Source organism: Coptis chinensis, chromosome 1 (genome assembly GCF_015680905.1).
Source record: "Coptis chinensis isolate HL-2020 chromosome 1, ASM1568090v1, whole genome shotgun sequence".
Taxonomy (NCBI): domain Eukaryota; kingdom Viridiplantae; phylum Streptophyta; class Magnoliopsida; order Ranunculales; family Ranunculaceae; genus Coptis; species Coptis chinensis.
In genome coordinates, this window is record NC_141456.1 from 6,673,146 (window position 1) to 6,689,349 (window position 16,204).

At 34.3% G+C, this 16,204-nt stretch overlaps 3 protein-coding genes across 3 annotated transcripts; 1 reads left to right on the forward strand and 2 right to left on the reverse strand.

The window, feature by feature from the left end:
• Positions 1–6,271: 6,271 nt before the first annotated feature.
• LOC147521730 (uncharacterized) lies at positions 6,272–8,207 on the reverse strand. Its single transcript, XM_086584797.1, has 5 exons — positions 8,050–8,207; positions 7,851–7,921; positions 7,306–7,409; positions 6,681–6,735; positions 6,272–6,591 (listed from the first exon to the last, which is right to left on the reverse strand). Exons 1-5 carry the CDS (start codon positions 8,116–8,118, stop codon positions 6,471–6,473), a joined length of 420 nt encoding a protein of 139 aa, XP_086440923.1. The 5' UTR covers positions 8,119–8,207; the 3' UTR covers positions 6,272–6,470.
• A 479-nt stretch (positions 8,208–8,686) lies between these two features.
• HEMB1 (Aldolase superfamily protein) lies at positions 8,687–14,562 on the forward strand. Its single transcript, XM_086584718.1, has 12 exons — positions 8,687–9,054; positions 9,136–9,247; positions 9,380–9,453; positions 10,642–10,710; positions 10,801–10,884; positions 10,968–11,037; positions 11,131–11,186; positions 11,291–11,412; positions 11,706–11,777; positions 11,884–11,965; positions 12,051–12,128; positions 14,272–14,562. Exons 1-12 carry the CDS (start codon positions 8,785–8,787, stop codon positions 14,437–14,439), a joined length of 1,257 nt encoding a protein of 418 aa, XP_086440844.1. The 5' UTR covers positions 8,687–8,784; the 3' UTR covers positions 14,440–14,562.
• A 176-nt stretch (positions 14,563–14,738) lies between these two features.
• Positions 14,739–15,167, reverse strand: LOC147521732 (basic leucine zipper 43-like). The gene has a single exon (XM_086566231.1). It carries the CDS (start codon positions 15,165–15,167, stop codon positions 14,739–14,741), a length of 429 nt encoding a protein of 142 aa, XP_086422357.1.
• Between the last annotated feature and the right edge of the window lie 1,037 nt (positions 15,168–16,204).

Here is a 16,204-nt window from a genome sequence, read left to right on the forward strand (position 1 = left end):
AATTAGTCTTTGAGATTAGTTCAATGCATTTGCATCCAGGTTCCAATCTCTCGTTAATTAGTCTTTGAGATTAGTTCAATACATCTGCATTCAGTTTCTGATTTTCCGTTATTTATATTTTGAGGTTAGTTGAATGCAGTTGTATCCAATTTCCAATTTCCGTTATTTAATTTTTGAAGTTAGTTCAATGCAGTTGCATCCAGCTTCCGATTTCTCGTTAATTATTATTTGTGGTTAGTTCAATACATTTGCATCCAATTTTCAATTTCATGTTAATTGTTCTTTGAGATAAGTTCAATGCATTTGCATCCAGCTTCTGATTTCCGATTAATTATTATGTGAGATTAGTTTAATGAATTTGCATCTAGTTTCCGATTTCTTGTTTATTATTTGATAAGATTGCATTTGTATATAGTTCTCGATTTCCAGTTAATTATTGTTTGAGGTTAATTCAATGAATTTGCATCCAGTTTCTGATTTTCCGTTAATTATTTCTTGAGGTTAGGTTAATGCATTTGCATCCAATTTATTATTTATGCTTTGAGGTTAGTTCGATGCAATTACATTCGGTTTCTGATTTCCCGTTAACTATTCTTTGAGGTTATTTCAATGCATATTTGCATTTAGTTTCTGATTTCCCACAAATTATTCTATGAGGTTAGTTCAATGCAGTTACATTCGGTTTTTGATTTTCTATTAATTATTTTTTGAGTTTAATTCAATGCATTTGCATCCAGTTTTTGGTTTCCCATTAATTATTATTTGAGGTTTGTTTAATATATTTGCATACCGTTTAAGATTTCCCATTAAATATTTTTCAAGGATTTGCATCCAATTTCTAATTTTCCGTTAGTTATTCTCTGACGTTAGTTTAATGCAATTGCATCCAGTTTTCGATTTCTAGTTAATTATTTTTTGAGTTTAGTTTATTGCATTTGCATAAAATTTTTGATTTCCCAATAATTACTCTTTTAGCTTAGTTATGTATTTGAATTTAGTTTTTTATTTCCTTTTAATTATCCAATGTGGTGTATAATACAAACTTCTATTGATCCATCTATAGTGTCCTTGCAAACATGACATAAAAAATAAATTATGTTTGATTTACTATATTGGATCATCAAAGATTATCCAGTTCCCGATTTCCCGTTAATTATTCTTTAAATTATGCATGACTTACTATGTGAAATCTGCAAAGATTATCTACGAACGGATGTTGTTATATTAATTATTCTAAAAAATATTTGCAAATATGCAAAACTATTATATATTAATACTATATTGATCACTCATCCAAATTTCTTATAATGTAAAACTTTACTCTCTATTAAAGAAAAACTCACATTTGATAAAACCCTTCAACTTCATTTGGTTGTTTAATAATAGAAGTTTGATTGAAGTTTTGTGAGATTGTCTAATAAGGCGAAGTTCCTATATATTGAAGCTACTTGAATAGCAAGGACTTACTAATCATACAGAAAGAGATAAGATAAACACAATTTTAAATGCAAAACACAACATATAATCCAACTATGTTTTGAGGTTAGTTCAATGCATTTGCATCTAGTTTCTGATTTTTCGTTATTTATATTTTGAGGTTAGTTCAATGCAGTTGAATCCAATTTCCGATTCCCGTTATTTTTTTTAGGTTAGTACGTTCAATGCGGTTGCATCTAGTTTCCGATTTCTCGTTAATTATTATTTGTGGTTAGTTCAATACATTTGCATCCAATTTTCAATTTCATGTTAATTGTTCTTTGAGATAAGTTCAATGCATTTGCATCCAATTTCTGATTTCCGATTAATTATTCTGTGAGATTAGTTTAATGCATTTGCATACAGTTTTTGATTTATCGTTTATTATTTGATAAAGTTATATTTGCATCTAGTTTCCGATTTCCTGTTAATTATTCTTTGAAGTTAATATAATGAATTTGCATCCAGTTTCCAATTTTCTATTAAGTATTTCTTGAGGTTAGTTCAATGCATTTGCATCCAGTTTATTTTTTAAGATTAGTTCAGTGCAATTGCATCCGGTTTCTGATTTCCCGTTAATTATTCTTTAAGATTAGTTCCACGCATTTGTATCATGTTTCCAATTTATAATTAATTTTTCTTTGAGGTTAGTTCAATGCAGTTACATCCAGTTTTCGATTTTCCGTTAATTTAATCTTTGAGGGTTAGTTCAATGGATTTGCATCAAGTTTATGATTTCCCGACAATTAGTTTTTGATATTAGTTTGATGTCTTTGCTTTCAAGTTTTGATTTCCCGTTAATTATTCTTTGAGGTTAGTTTAATGCAGTTGTATCCATATTCCGATTTTCTATTAATTATTTTTTAAGATTAGTTTAATTCTTGCATTTACATCCAGTTTCTGATTTCTTTTTAAATATTATCTGAGGTTAGTTCGATGCATTTGCATCCAGTTTTCGGTTCCCCATTAATTGTTATTTGATGTTAGTTTCATTTAGTATTATATATGTTTTAAAATATTTGTCATTATTGCTTTGCCGTTATTTTTTTTTTCATTTTCTATTATATATTTTGTAATGTTATTTTTTGTATAATTTAATTTTCTATATGTAATTTATTTTGGTTTGGTATATAATTTATTTAAGCTCAACGTTCACTTTAACTTAATCTCGTTATTCCACTGAATTGTCTTCCTAAATGAACTGAAATTTTGGGAAGATAATCATTATAGTGAGTGCTTTATAACCACAAAAAATTATGTTTGAATTCATTTTGTAGGTGAAAATTTACGTACGTGCTTATTGTAAGTTAACTTAAGTAGTTACTTTTTAGAAAATTACCGATATATATATATATATGTGTGTGTGTGTGTGTGTGTGTGTTGAAAATTTATAAATTTATAAATTTAATTGGAATATGTCATAATTATTGTGATTTTTGGAATCCTTAACTATGAATAAATGTTTAAATCTCATTGTGGATGACGCATCAAATCGAAATGGTTTTAGGAAAATCGTTTTCGGTGGAAACTATTGTTTTTAGCAATTTAGTTTTTTGTCTCATATTTTTTTTCATAATTAGCTATATTGTTTAGGAAAAGTTGGAGACTCTGTGAAACTCTAGATGAAATTATTTTTTCGTAATTAGTTATAGTGTTTAGGAAAAGTTGGAGACTCTGTGAAAACTCAGGATGATATTATTTTTTAAGTAATTAGTTATAGTGTTTCTAAAAAGTTAGAGACTCTCTCAAACTTTAGATGAGATTGTTTTCTTATTTATATCTTACTTTTTTATAAGTAGTAATAGGTTTAGAAAAAAACTGGAGTCCTTGCGAGTGTTCCAAAAAATATATTGGTGAGGGTATAACTATAATATATATCTAAGGAATTGGAATATGTCGTAATTATTGTGGTCGTAATTGTGATTTTTTGAATTCTTAACTGAATAAATGTCTAAATCACACAGTGGATGACGTATCAAATCGAAAGGGTTTTAGGAAAATCGTTTTCGGTGGAAATTATTGTTTTTAGCAATTTAATTTTTTGTCTCCTATTTTTTTTCGTAATTAGCTATATTGTTTAGGAAAAATTGGAGATTCTGTGAAACTCTAGATGGGATTGTTTTTTCGTAATTAGCTATAGTGGTTAGAAAAAATTGGAGAGCGAGTCTATGAAACTCAAAATGAAATTGTTTCCTTATTTATATCATACTTTTTTATATTTAGTAATAGAGTTTAGGAAAAACTGAAGTCTCTATGAGGGTATAGCTATAATATATATCTAAAGATAAAGATAAATATTTGTTTCCTATTTTATCTCCTATTTTTTCTTAATTAGCCATGACACGTGGACACTCTATAAACGCTTCATCAATTGAAGAGAGTAGAGCTATAATATATACTAGCTTGTAGGCCCGTGCATTAGGGGTGGGCAATGGGCCGGGTCGGGCTAGCCCGGCCCTAAACATTTAAAGCCCTTCATATATTAGGTAGGGTCGGCCCGCCTAAAAGTCGGCATAGGGTAGGGTCGGGTCCCGGTCACAAGTCTAAATCTCAAAGCTACGACCCGACCCTAGCCCCTCTTTTAAGGGCTTTAGGGTCGGGCTTTGGTCGGCCTATATATTTTTTTTTTTACTACATCAGTTTTAAAACTCATTTATATTACAAAATGTACAATAATTTTACAAACTCAAAGTCCAACCAATCTAGTAATAATCCGTATAAGTCCAAAAATTTAAAATGCACATCTACAATCTAATAAACTCAAGTACATCGAGAGAGTTCGAATTTGTTCTTCCTCAGACTCAAACCTCACTAAAATTACATTTAACATTGAAATACACATAGACAAATAATTATATTATCATTTTAAAGGAAGAAGTAATAGATATAAAGAAGAAACATAATAGTTTTGGTTAAGGGTCATGGAAGTTGTTAAACTATTTGTAATATCATAAATTATTTCTATAATAGATTCAAACAAATATAATATTACCTTTCTTCTAATTTAAAAGTGATTCAAGCTTTGTATATGGAAATGAAAATATTGGCTTTTGAACAAGTGATGGAGAAAGGTTTGAGATTACAAATGTCATTTTTCTGACAAAGGGTGTTTTTTGGTTTCTATGTTACAAATGTCTGCTCTGTATTTTGCTTTAATGGTGTGGAAGGAAACCTTTAGTTTTAGACTTGGCTTGGATGTGAATAAAAATATAATTTATAAGAAATAAGTGAGAAAAGAAATTGAGAATAATAAGTTATGGACTTTGACTTGATGATCAAAAGGAATAAAGTCTTATTTTTATTAGGCTAGTGCTCATTGTTCTTCGTAGGCTACGCTAAGTTGACAAGTTTTTGTTATATAAAACAAGTTATTGGAAGTACCCTTGGGTGTAAGTGATAAATTACAAAAGCCGACAATGTTATTTTAATTGAAAATATTTAACAAAGAGTTGGACAATTATGGTATGTGTATTTATAGTGAAAGTATGAAGCTTGGGGGCGGTTAGGGCTTGGTTAGGGTCGAGCCTATGTTTTAGAATCTTAGCCCTAGCCACCCTAGAAAGGCATTAGATTAGGTAGGCCGGCCTAAACTTCTAATGAGGGCTTTAGTTGTGAGGGCTTTATAGGGCTTAGGGAATCGGAGATTCGGTCAGGTAGGGTTAGTGGTCGTTAGGGCCAAATTCCCACCCCTACCGTGCATACGCACCGGCTCTTTTGAAAACATGTAGTTTTTTTTAGAAAATTGAGATTACCGTTTTAGTCGTTAACCCATTTTAATTTTCTAACAAATTATTTTTAATGAAGTTTTAATTAAGTCTTGTAGGCCCGTGCATACGCACCGGCTCTTTTGAAAACATGTAGATTTTTTTTAGAAAATTGAGACTACCATTTTAGTCGTTAACCCATTTTAATTTTCTAACAAATTATTTTTAATGAAGTTTTAATTAAGTTTTAAAAACCCGTTTTTTCAATTAGGAGAGACATCCTGTTTTAATAGGAGAAGGATTCTCACTTTAATTAAAAGTGCTACTATTTGAGTTTTAGTTCTAAAAGGAAAGGAGATTCCCGTTTGAAGTTGGATTCTAAAAGAAAAAGAGTTTCATGTTAAATTAACTATTAAGTTGATGACGTGGAATTTTGTGGGAGCTTGAAAAATACCCCTTGCGGGAGCTTTAATATTAAGATATAGATATAAAGATTAATTACATTAGTGCATAACAAATAATAACTAAGGCGGGTGATGGTGGATTTTGTTTGGCGGTGCCAATGTGGTGCTTAAAGCATCTTTAATGGTGAGACCGTTTGAATACAGACCAAATAAAAAAAAATACCAACCCAAACACCAAATCGGCTCCCATTTGGTGTTTGGTTTGATGTTATGTCAAACGTACTACTGCGTTTAGTTGGATGTTATATCAAATGTACGACCGGTGTTCAGTAAGTTGTGTCATATCATCGTACGGCTGTTATGCGAAAACTAGAAATTGAGTAACGTTATTAGGTTGATATGATATGTTGTTGAGTACCCCCCTAAATGAGCCAATTAGGATGGACTAGGTCGATAACTCTGATATGTTGGTTATTGAAATCCAACGTTAGTCTCTCATGTTCGGATTCATCTCATGACAGAAAGGTATTTGTGTTCCTTCAAGTCTCTCATATCCCGAGCTAACCATTTGGTTTCTGTATGCAAGATCAACTTATTGGCCATGGATACCACGTGAGACATTTTGATCCATCAGTGGCCAGTGGCCACAGACGAAATTCAATTTGACAAGCCACAAAATCAACAGAAAAGTCAAAAAGTGCAATTGGAGCGAAAATGCCGGGGTCTTAGTATCACTGACGATCTGAAGTATTTACAAGCTCAATAAAGTGTGCATCATTGGGACAGATACTTGTCTTCCCATTGTTAGTTGTTACTGTAGAAACTTGATAAGAAGTGGGCAAAGCAGTTGTCATACTTTGGGATGCCCTCACGATGACAAATATTACTAATTGCTGGACTTCTTCCTGCTTGGCACACTTGACGGAGCTTTTATTGTAGAAGCTGACAGTTTACTGTGGTCTTCAAAGCTCTTGATTGGGTCTGTAAAGGATCTTGTGCAAGGCCACCTAGGGCAGCATAAATACCAGAGCTTAGCTTAAGGAAGCTGTGGTTACCTTAAAGATGATGCACAAAGTGATGGACTTAAGATGCAAACCTGCTCGCCTTTAGAGTCATGTCGTCTATTGTCACTTCTTTTTCATATATATTTCCTGTAAGTTAAACCATTTGAAAGTTGTAAAGAGAAATAGTACATGAAATTTAGCCCAGCACACTCTTCCCTTTCAGTTGTAACAGAAACTTATGGAAAGAGAGAGGCACTAGAAAAGAACGTCACTTTACTATACAAAAGAAAAAACGTAAACAATGGTAGGAATATTTGATTACACAATCTAAGGCAGAGTTATTCATTTTAGTGGTTAGCAGCAGTCCAGTAGTCTCAGCAACTAGGAACTGCAAGGATTTCCTTGCCATAAAACTTCTTGTTATATAGAATAACTGTCAACTTCTACGTCCCAACATCAGTTCTTTGGTTCATAGTTACCATTAGTCCATTACTACAAGAGATAATCTCAATGGAAATAGATAAGTTAACCATCTCTATGCAATCTAAAGATTGATTTACGGAAAAAACTTTTCCTTAATTGTTTCAAAATTTCCCCCTGCAGCTAAAATCTTCTTTAGTATTTATAATAACACATACAATCATGACAAAAGGCTGTAACTTAATGCATAAAGAACATATATAGTTTCATCCTTTGACACATGAGAACAGTTAGTACCTCCATACAAGTTCTTCCCGGAAAAGTATTTGGCCTTTAAGTAACGGGTATAATCAGCATAATATTTTTCATATCTCTGATTGTCTTCTTCAGTATTCATATCCCTAAAGAAGAAAACAAATGCAACCATCTGAGCTTTAGTCAAGAACATAAATTAATCATTCTAACTCTAGAGATTATAGTCATAAAGAGAAAAATGCAGATTATAATCATAGAAGACAAATTTTAATCAAACTCAATAGAACGTATCTTTTCATCTGAAGAATGAGTATCACATTATTTTTCTCAAGAGTTCATTATTCTTCTCAATATTATAGATACAACAATATGGAATTGTATGATCTTGCTCAAATAGGGTCGTGGGCTGCTAGATACATCTTCAATTATGAACTCCTATCATAAATGATCTAAATCGCGTTAAACACTGGCATATATAATAAAGGGCTGGTGCTAACTGGTTACCAAACACCATAGCTGAAACTAAACAAAACCCAATTCTGACTATTTTCAATTAAACATGAAAAACAGAAGAATGAAGAACTTACTGAAAGCTGTCCCAAATGTCAGGCATTATATCTTCAGGTTCAAGTTTATCTTCTCTGGTTATCACACAACTCTTCAAGATATAACACAAGAGAAAAATAATACGTAAGTTCAATAATACAAGTGTAAATAATTCAACACCAACTTTGTTTCAACGTGTGTGTGTGAAAGAATGAAAAAAAGAAAGTTAGATAGATATACCTGAGTGGGGTTGGGAGAGTTGGAAAAATGGATTTGGTCTAAAGAAGAAGATGGAATTGAACTAGCCATGCTCTCTCTGCTACTCTTTTTAACAACTCTCAATTTGGAAGCTCCTTAAATCTGCGCATTTGGCTGCTCAGCTCAGAACATCTCGCGGCATTTCGCGATATTTCGATTTTGGAAGCTGTCGAGATCAATGTCCTAAAAAGCGATTGGGGCCTAGAGACAATAATTCTATACAGGAAAATTGAAACAGTTGACCGATACAGTAATGTGACACAGCAATATCAATATTGCACCACCATGAAAAATTAATAATTTGCTATAAAGAGAAAATGATAATAGAAAGAAAATAAATATTTTGAGACAGAGAAAAGAGATACTTAATTCTTATTTTCAACCTGCAACATCATTGTGTATCGACTGTGTCATTTTTCCTGTGTACTCGTTTCCGAGGTGTATGCCCTCAGTTGCAAATTTCGTTTGCTTGATATTTTCGAAAATCCTTCCCTGAGTATCGTTGAAATACTGTTCACTGGTCGAAATGTAAAAAAATTCAACAAAATATCGATCGAAATGTCTTCATCCCGTCGTCTGAAATGGTGAAACTTGTCGATACCGTGGAAACTTTGACCAAGTAATTTTTTCCTTTCGTTTTCGCATTTTGAAAATCTTCATCTTTATAAACAGATAAGGTCACAACCATTCTCTCATCTGAAAATTCATTCTTTGAAAATGGCTTGCACGACGACAGTAGTTGGTTTAAGACCAAATCTCAAATCTATCAACGCTACTACTACTGGTTGTTCAATCAAACTATCCTCGTCGCGGTCGGGGCGGAGTCAAATGGTTATAAAAGCAAGTGGTGAACATGATGTGGCTAAAAAATCTGGGAAAAGTATTCAACAATGTGAAGCTGATGTTGTTGCGGGGAATGCTCCAGAAGCGCCACCTGTTCCTCGTAAACCCGCTGCGCCACCTGGAACTCCTGTCATCCCATCATTTGTATGTATATGGTTTTAGTAGTAATGTAGATGATGATGATGAGTTTTTTTTTTAATATATTGGGTATTGGTTTGTTTTTAGTCGTTGAAAAGCCGCCCTCGTCGTAATAGAAGGTCGCCAGTGCTAAGGGCAGCATTTCAAGAGACGTATTTGTCTCCTTCGCATTTTGTTTACCCACTGTTTATTCATGAAGGTTAGTTGTGATATACAATATATATATATATATATATGATTGGTTGCAAAGATTAGTTTTAGTTTTAGTGTATGACTTGCATTTTGGTGGTTCTGCATATATGTTTTGGGTCTTAACTCGCGAAACGTGCAGGTGAAGAGGACACTCCTATAGGAGCTATGCCTGGATGCTATAGACTGGGATGGAGACATGGTCTTCTGGAAGAGGTGAGTGAGCTAAAATTTCTATAGTTTATCCTCTTCTATGGTTACAAACTGAAAACTTATGTTCACTATGGAGATATGTGATACATCTCAAACATGGTATGTTGTCAGATTTCTTTATTGGCTGCCTCAGTAATGCCTTTGACAACAACCTTCAACTGTTTTTCATTAAGATTGGTGCCTTGGGGCACCTTTGACGACATAGCAAACAACTCTCCTGCTTCATTATTTCCCCCCATTCTCTAGTCTTATTATATCAATTAATAAATTCAAGCTTTAGAAATAATAGAACTTGACTTTAATATCGTAAGCACTTCTTTCAAGTGTAACTCAAATTGTTGGTCCTTCATGAAATATTTTAAACGTTTAGCTTGTATGCTGTGATATATGAATATATGAACAATGGTCTCTTTGTATTATTGTGAACTGCACTCCACATTTGGCATGTTTAAAAGTGCTAGCTTCGTGAGGATGGTTAAATAATCAGGACTCAGGAGTCACCTTCATGACAAACCCAATTCAACGCTGTGACTTTGTGTTATTTAGTTTCTCATAACTCATGGAAACTCAACTCAGTGTGTAATGTGGCCAATTGCTATATTCAGATGAGTAAATGACTGGTTTGTGTTTGTTATGTTCTCGTCACCTTGGAAACCATATTGACAACAGTTCATTTTGATATTTCTAGCATAAATGAATTTTGATGGATCATGGATTATCCACTTTTATCATCAAGTGGATACAAATTGGATATTTCAGAGTCAATAACTTTTTGGACTATGAGAAAAGTTCATAGTATTCTTTGACTGTACCTGAATCTGCCAAACGACAATTTAGTTGGAAAGGAAGGAATCAAAAAACCTTCAAGGACATATAAGATGACAATTCCAGTGTCAAGTAAATTCTCTTCCAATGGGCTGCGATAGAGGGATATTTCATGGGCACAAAATTCCACAATTTGTCTTCGGAGGGGATAAAGTGAGCAATCAATAGCTTTTTGTAGGAGATACTGATTTAATGGGCATTGGCACTGTTTCTTTCAATCACCTAGGCCTCTGGATATCTTTATTCCTTTTCTGTTCTTTTTCTGATCAAGAAAATTAGAAACACTTAAGAAATCAAGTCTTGTGAGTTTTTTAACTGTGAAGGCACCTAATTGGAAACTTTGAGCTTGAGCATGATGTGATACAGGTCGCTAAGGCCCGTGATGTTGGAGTCAACAGTATTGTGCTATTCCCTAAAGTTCCCGATGCTTTAAAGGTTACCTCTTTTTTCACTTTTCCATGTTGCATAAATCGTCATCATTAAATATCTCGAGTAATTTATTTATTATCACTTCTGTTCCCGTAGACACCAACAGGAGATGAAGCCTATAATGAGGATGGCTTGGTGCCTCGAGCAATCAGGCTGCTTAAAGACAAGTACCCTGACCTTGTGAGTCTTTATATTCAAACTATTTACCTTTACACTGTTTCTTTTGGGGTCTGGTAGTGTTTATATTATGCTATATTTCTTAGGTTATATACACTGATGTTGCTTTGGATCCATATTCCTCTGATGGACATGATGGTATTGTCAGAGAAGATGGTGAGCGTATTACTTGAACTTTTGTACCGCTTTTGGCTTACAATCTATTCCAATATGCATAAGCTTTAACTAATATTTGGACATGTCTTCCAGGAGTGATAATGAATGATGAAACAGTTCACCAGTTATGCAAACAGGCTGTTGCTCAAGTAATTTTTGAAGGCTTAATAAGATGTGATTCATATTGATACTTTATTCAATCCTACTTTGCTTCAGATGGAATTCAATTCTTTTGGCATTGTCAAAATTATAGGCTCGAGCTGGTGCAGACGTTATCAGTCCAAGCGACATGATGGATGGACGAGTTGGAGCTATTCGAGAGGCTTTGGATGATGAGGGGTTTCAAGATGTGTCCATCATGTCTTATACAGCAAAGTAATAGACATATGCCCCACTCTTCTAAGTTTTTTTCTTTTCTGTAGGGATATCTGAATGGTTGGTCTGTTGCTCTCTGCATGTGATCTAAGTTAGCAAATACAGGATAGGCAACTTCCCTTTCTGTGTTCTGTTCTCATGTAGTCGTGTTTAGTGTTCATTCTCTATGTCAACAGTAATAGAACATATAGAACCCCTCCGCATGTAGCCATTTGACCTAACTGTCAAATGCCCCTCTAAGAAAACTTTGTGGTCAAATGTTTTATATATGAGTCTAATTATATCTCCAACAGGTATGCAAGTGCATTTTATGGACCATTCCGAGAGGCACTGGACTCGAACCCACGTTTTGGAGACAAGAAAACGTATGCTATTCGCCAAACTTTAGTTTTATTTTATTGTTGATTCAGGTTGGTTTTTTCTGCAATTTGTGCTTACTATCACCTATATATTTGGCTTGGCAAACAAAAGTTACCAGATGAATCCAGCAAACTATAGAGAAGCTTTGATTGAGACTTATGCTGATGAGGATGAGGGAGCTGACATCCTTTTGGTAGGCATTCACCATTTAAGTGTTGCAACTTATTTGACATTATGATGGCAAAAGAGTACTAAATGGATTTAATCTGCATTTACAGGTAAAACCTGGCCTCCCTTACTTGGATGTTATACGGCTTCTCCGAGATAGATCATCTTTACCAATTGCTGCATATCAGGTATCTTTTCAATTGTACTCTCTGTTCTCTGTGTCAATAAGTCATGTGATGCAGTTCTGGATTACCTATGGCTCAGGCCTAAGAATTTATGTTGTTTGTCCTCCACAATTTTTAGAAAGTCTTTCTCAGGCTTATTTCTTATTCTTAAAACAAAAAATATCATAGTTGAATTGGAACTGTACTTGTACAGCATTCAAAGTTGAGTGTGCCACCATATGCCTAATCTGGTGCCTCTTCTAGGGTTATTCACTTTAGTGCAAGCATGAAGTCTTTGTGCCTTCTAGCTTAGTTGGTAAAACCTTTGGGTGATGATACTAGAGGTCTGGGGTTCAAACCCCGCTACACACTATTGAGTTACTGATCTCTTTAAAAACAGACTTGCCCACACATTTTTGTAAGTGCCTTCTAGCTTAGTTGGTAAAACCGTGATGATACTAGAGGTCTGGAGTTCGAACCCCGCTACACACAATTGAGTTACTGATCTCTTTAAAAACAGGCTTGCCCACACATTTTGTAAGTGCCTTCTAGCTTAGTTGGTAAAACCTTTGGGTGATGATACCAAAGGTCTGGGGTTCGAACCCCGCTACACACAAATGAGTTACTGATCTCTTTAAAAACAGGCTTGCCCACACATTTTAAGAGTTACTGATCTCATTTAAAACAGACTTGCCAATCAAAAAAAATGAAGTCTCTATGTATAATTGTTAGGAAACCGGAGATTCATATATAAAATAATCAAACTATACAAGCCTTTTGGGTTTATAGGACTATAGCCTATAGGAACGGATAAGGATGGTGTATACTGGTTTGGAACATCTTTTATGGATAGGTGTCATTTTTTTTTTCACTTGTGATAATTCGAATGTCATTCGATGCGATGAACCTTTATTAGACTAGATAATACACAATTGCAGGTACCATCCGTATTAATGAAAAGCCTCTACTGTCACTTGTCAGCAAATATGTGCAATTCATTATCCACTTTAAAACAAATTGACGTCTGTATTGAAATTTAGGAAATGACAATAGTGCCCTCACAGTTCTTTGCAACAGTTCTAGAAGAAATGTAGAAGACAAAATGAAATTTTTTGCATACTTATTGCGAATTAGATGTTATAAATATTGCTTAAACATCTAGTCCAACCCTGCTCAAGTGCAAAGCATCTGGATGTATCATTTCTAAAGTTGTTTTTGCTTTTTGAATTTTGGGTAGGGAATTTTATGGTGGTTTTGGTAATTTTAGTTGAGTTGTAAATTGTTGTCGACTTGTCAAACAAAAGGACATTTGTAGCTTCTTTTTTTCTCACCAACACCATGCTGTATATTCATTTTTACAAAAAAGGTGTAGTATTGTTAATTTGTTTGATTCAGAGGTGGTGTCTTATACATACCATTTTACCAACCACCATAATTTTGATTTCCAAAAGATTTTTCTAATAATTTTTTTATACTTTACAGAATGCTGATCCTTGAGTTTAATTTTTAGATTGATGCTTCTACATTTAACTCATATTAAATGAGAAAGAAATCAAATGTCAGAATGATATTATTGAGCTTTTTGGCTCATTTCATGTACACTGGCATCAAATGGACAAACCAAATTTCCAGGAAAAAATATAAAATATATTAGCAACTCATGAACCATTGTGATATTTATCTGAGCATACAGCTCTTCCCAAAAATAATTTACTACGTTAGCAACTCGAGGGCTCCTGTCCCAGTTCAATAACTTAGTAAACATCTCGAGCCCTGCTAGACTCAGTTAAGTTAAGCTATTAGTGCTCCCACCAAAATTGAAGAACAGTACTTGTTTTTGTAGTGGAAAGCCTTTTCATGTGTTTTTGCTTTTTATGGTAGTTTTAGTATGAAAAACTCGTGAACTCATGAACAAAACAAGCATCAGCTCCAGCGCCCTGTCCACCATACCAACTCCTGTTACCCTGTCCAACTCTGGATGGGTAATGGGACCTCCTTTAATAGGTATTGGACCATGTTGACCATACAAGTTATCCACTCCGAGCTTTGCTCTCTCTGTTTTAGTACACCTGATGGAATTACTATTTTTGTTTTCTAGTAATATTGAATTTCAGTTTATTATTTTTTTTTTGTCCCTCCAATAAACTTCTTTTGTTTCACAATTCAGGTTTCTGGTGAGTATTCAATGATCAAGGCTGGTGGCGTTTTGAAAATGATCGATGAAGAAAAAGTAATGATGGAATCATTGATGTGTCTCCGACGAGCCGGAGCAGACATCATCCTCACATATTTTGCATTGCAAGCAGGAAGATGTTTATGCGGTGAGAAAAGATGAAGATATATTGCTCCGAATGTACCATTTTGAAATGTGAGATGCAACTGTGGATACATGAAACCTAGCTATTTAAATGTGAGGACACGACATTATCAAATTATGAATTGAAGAAAGTTGCGCAAATGCTGTCACTGTGTTTGATCTAATAGAGCCTCATGCAGGCCCTTAAGAGGATTTAAGTAGAATGAAGCAAGAAAAACAAATAAACAAGGACTTCATTCTGTTGTAGCAAATCCATGCAACTGATAATGACTGGTTTGTAGGTTTGACCGTGAGATGAGCTGTTGCAGGTACCTTGTCTAATCTCTCAAATGTTTGTAAGAATTATCGATTTGCAGGTTGTTGATCATTTGGCGAAGTTCAGAAGCTTCTTCTTTGAGGCGAGTGTTCTCTTGTACAGCTTGGTTGTGGCTATCTGACACATGGTTGAGCTTGTCAATGAGCTGACAGTTTTCTGAGCGGAGCCGAACAACTTGTGACCAAAGTTCATCCAGGTGCTTCTGCTTACGCATTCTTGAACGACGAGCCGACTCTCTATTAGAAATCATTCTCCTTTGTTTCCTCTCATCTATAATGCTCAGTTGATGTTCCTCCGCTTCATCGGACGTTGAAGTATTGCTGAAACTAGATGACTGTTGGGTTAATTCATGAATTGGAGGGGAAATCTGATATTGATTTGAAGGTCTCAACAGTCCATTGACATGAAGGGTGTTCATGTTGTTTTGCATGGTACTAAAGTGACCTAAGTATTGATGGTTAGCTGGTTGCAGGCACCGGAGTCGACTGATTTCTCCTGGTTGCATGGTCTGGTTATAGGATGGAAAAGTGTTAGGAAGGAGACCTGCTTAGAAATTTGCAGTGTGCTTAAAGAAGAAGGGGGGAGCATGGAGAGTGGGAGGCGTTTATAGGATGGAAAAGGTTGAAGTGGCCCACGTTTAGCAACTAGCTTAACAGTAGCAGAGTAACTCTAAAGGCAGACAATATACCCATGGCTATGGTCTTCATGTGTTATGAGTGCATTAGAATATGCATCCACACGTGTACCGTGTACGAGCACAATTGTTTGCATTATCTGTGATGGATCTATAGGTAAACACACAATCTCCTGTGGGTGATTGACAAACGCAGGATATTGTTTATTAAATTCTATGGAACTACTTTTTTATAGCCACAACTCGAAATGCATCGTCCTGAATAGAGATTGGAGTATGGGATTGGGCTGATAAGCTCTAGGTTATTTTATGCTTCCATGGGATGAGGGAAATTTTTTTATTGTTAGGAATTAAATATATGCATGTATCATGATTGTGGGTATAATTTGTGTATTTTATGTACTTGTTTTTATGCTTTCCATAGTGTATGGATCAAATATGTGTGATAGTGTACAAATGAGACCTGGATTTACATACGGACATATGCATATGGATTTATATACAGATAGATGGAAAATATTTTAAGGAATTTTTTCCAACAAAAGTGAGCCTAAAGTCGATTTCCCTATTATGACGAGTTTAACCAGTCTCAGAAGCTCCAAAGTCCAAACAATTAAAGAAAACAAAGAGAAAAAGATTATTCCCTTGAGTAAAAGAAGTGAGATTGTTTATGACAGGATCATCTCACCAGGTATTATCAGCAAGTGCGGCATGTTTTGTGGTGATTTTTTTTTTTTATCAGAGGTTGTTAATGAGCCCTACCCCTTAATTCATAATAAAAAGCTTTTGAACTGGATTACAATCTCTCATACTCTCTTCCTATTACATCATCA

Coding starts and splice junctions, on each gene's coding strand:
- LOC147521730 (XM_086584797.1), bottom strand. CDS start 8,118: ATGGCTAGTTCAATTCCATCTTCTTCTTTAGACCAAATCCATTTTTCC. Junction 7,922..8,049: donor ACTCTCCCAACCCCACTCAG/GTATATCTATCT, acceptor TATATCTTGAAG/AGTTGTGTGATAACCAGAGA. Junction 6,592..6,680: donor ATGACTCTAAAGGCGAGCAG/GTTTGCATCTTA, acceptor ATGCTGCCCTAG/GTGGCCTTGCACAAGATCCT.
- HEMB1 (XM_086584718.1), top strand. CDS start 8,785: ATGGCTTGCACGACGACAGTAGTTGGTTTAAGACCAAATCTCAAATCT. Junction 10,885..10,967: donor AAGACAAGTACCCTGACCTT/GTGAGTCTTTAT, acceptor TATATTTCTTAG/GTTATATACACTGATGTTGC. Junction 11,038..11,130: donor TGGTATTGTCAGAGAAGATG/GTGAGCGTATTA, acceptor CATGTCTTCCAG/GAGTGATAATGAATGATGAA.
- LOC147521732 (XM_086566231.1), bottom strand. CDS start 15,167: ATGCAAAACAACATGAACACCCTTCATGTCAATGGACTGTTGAGACCT.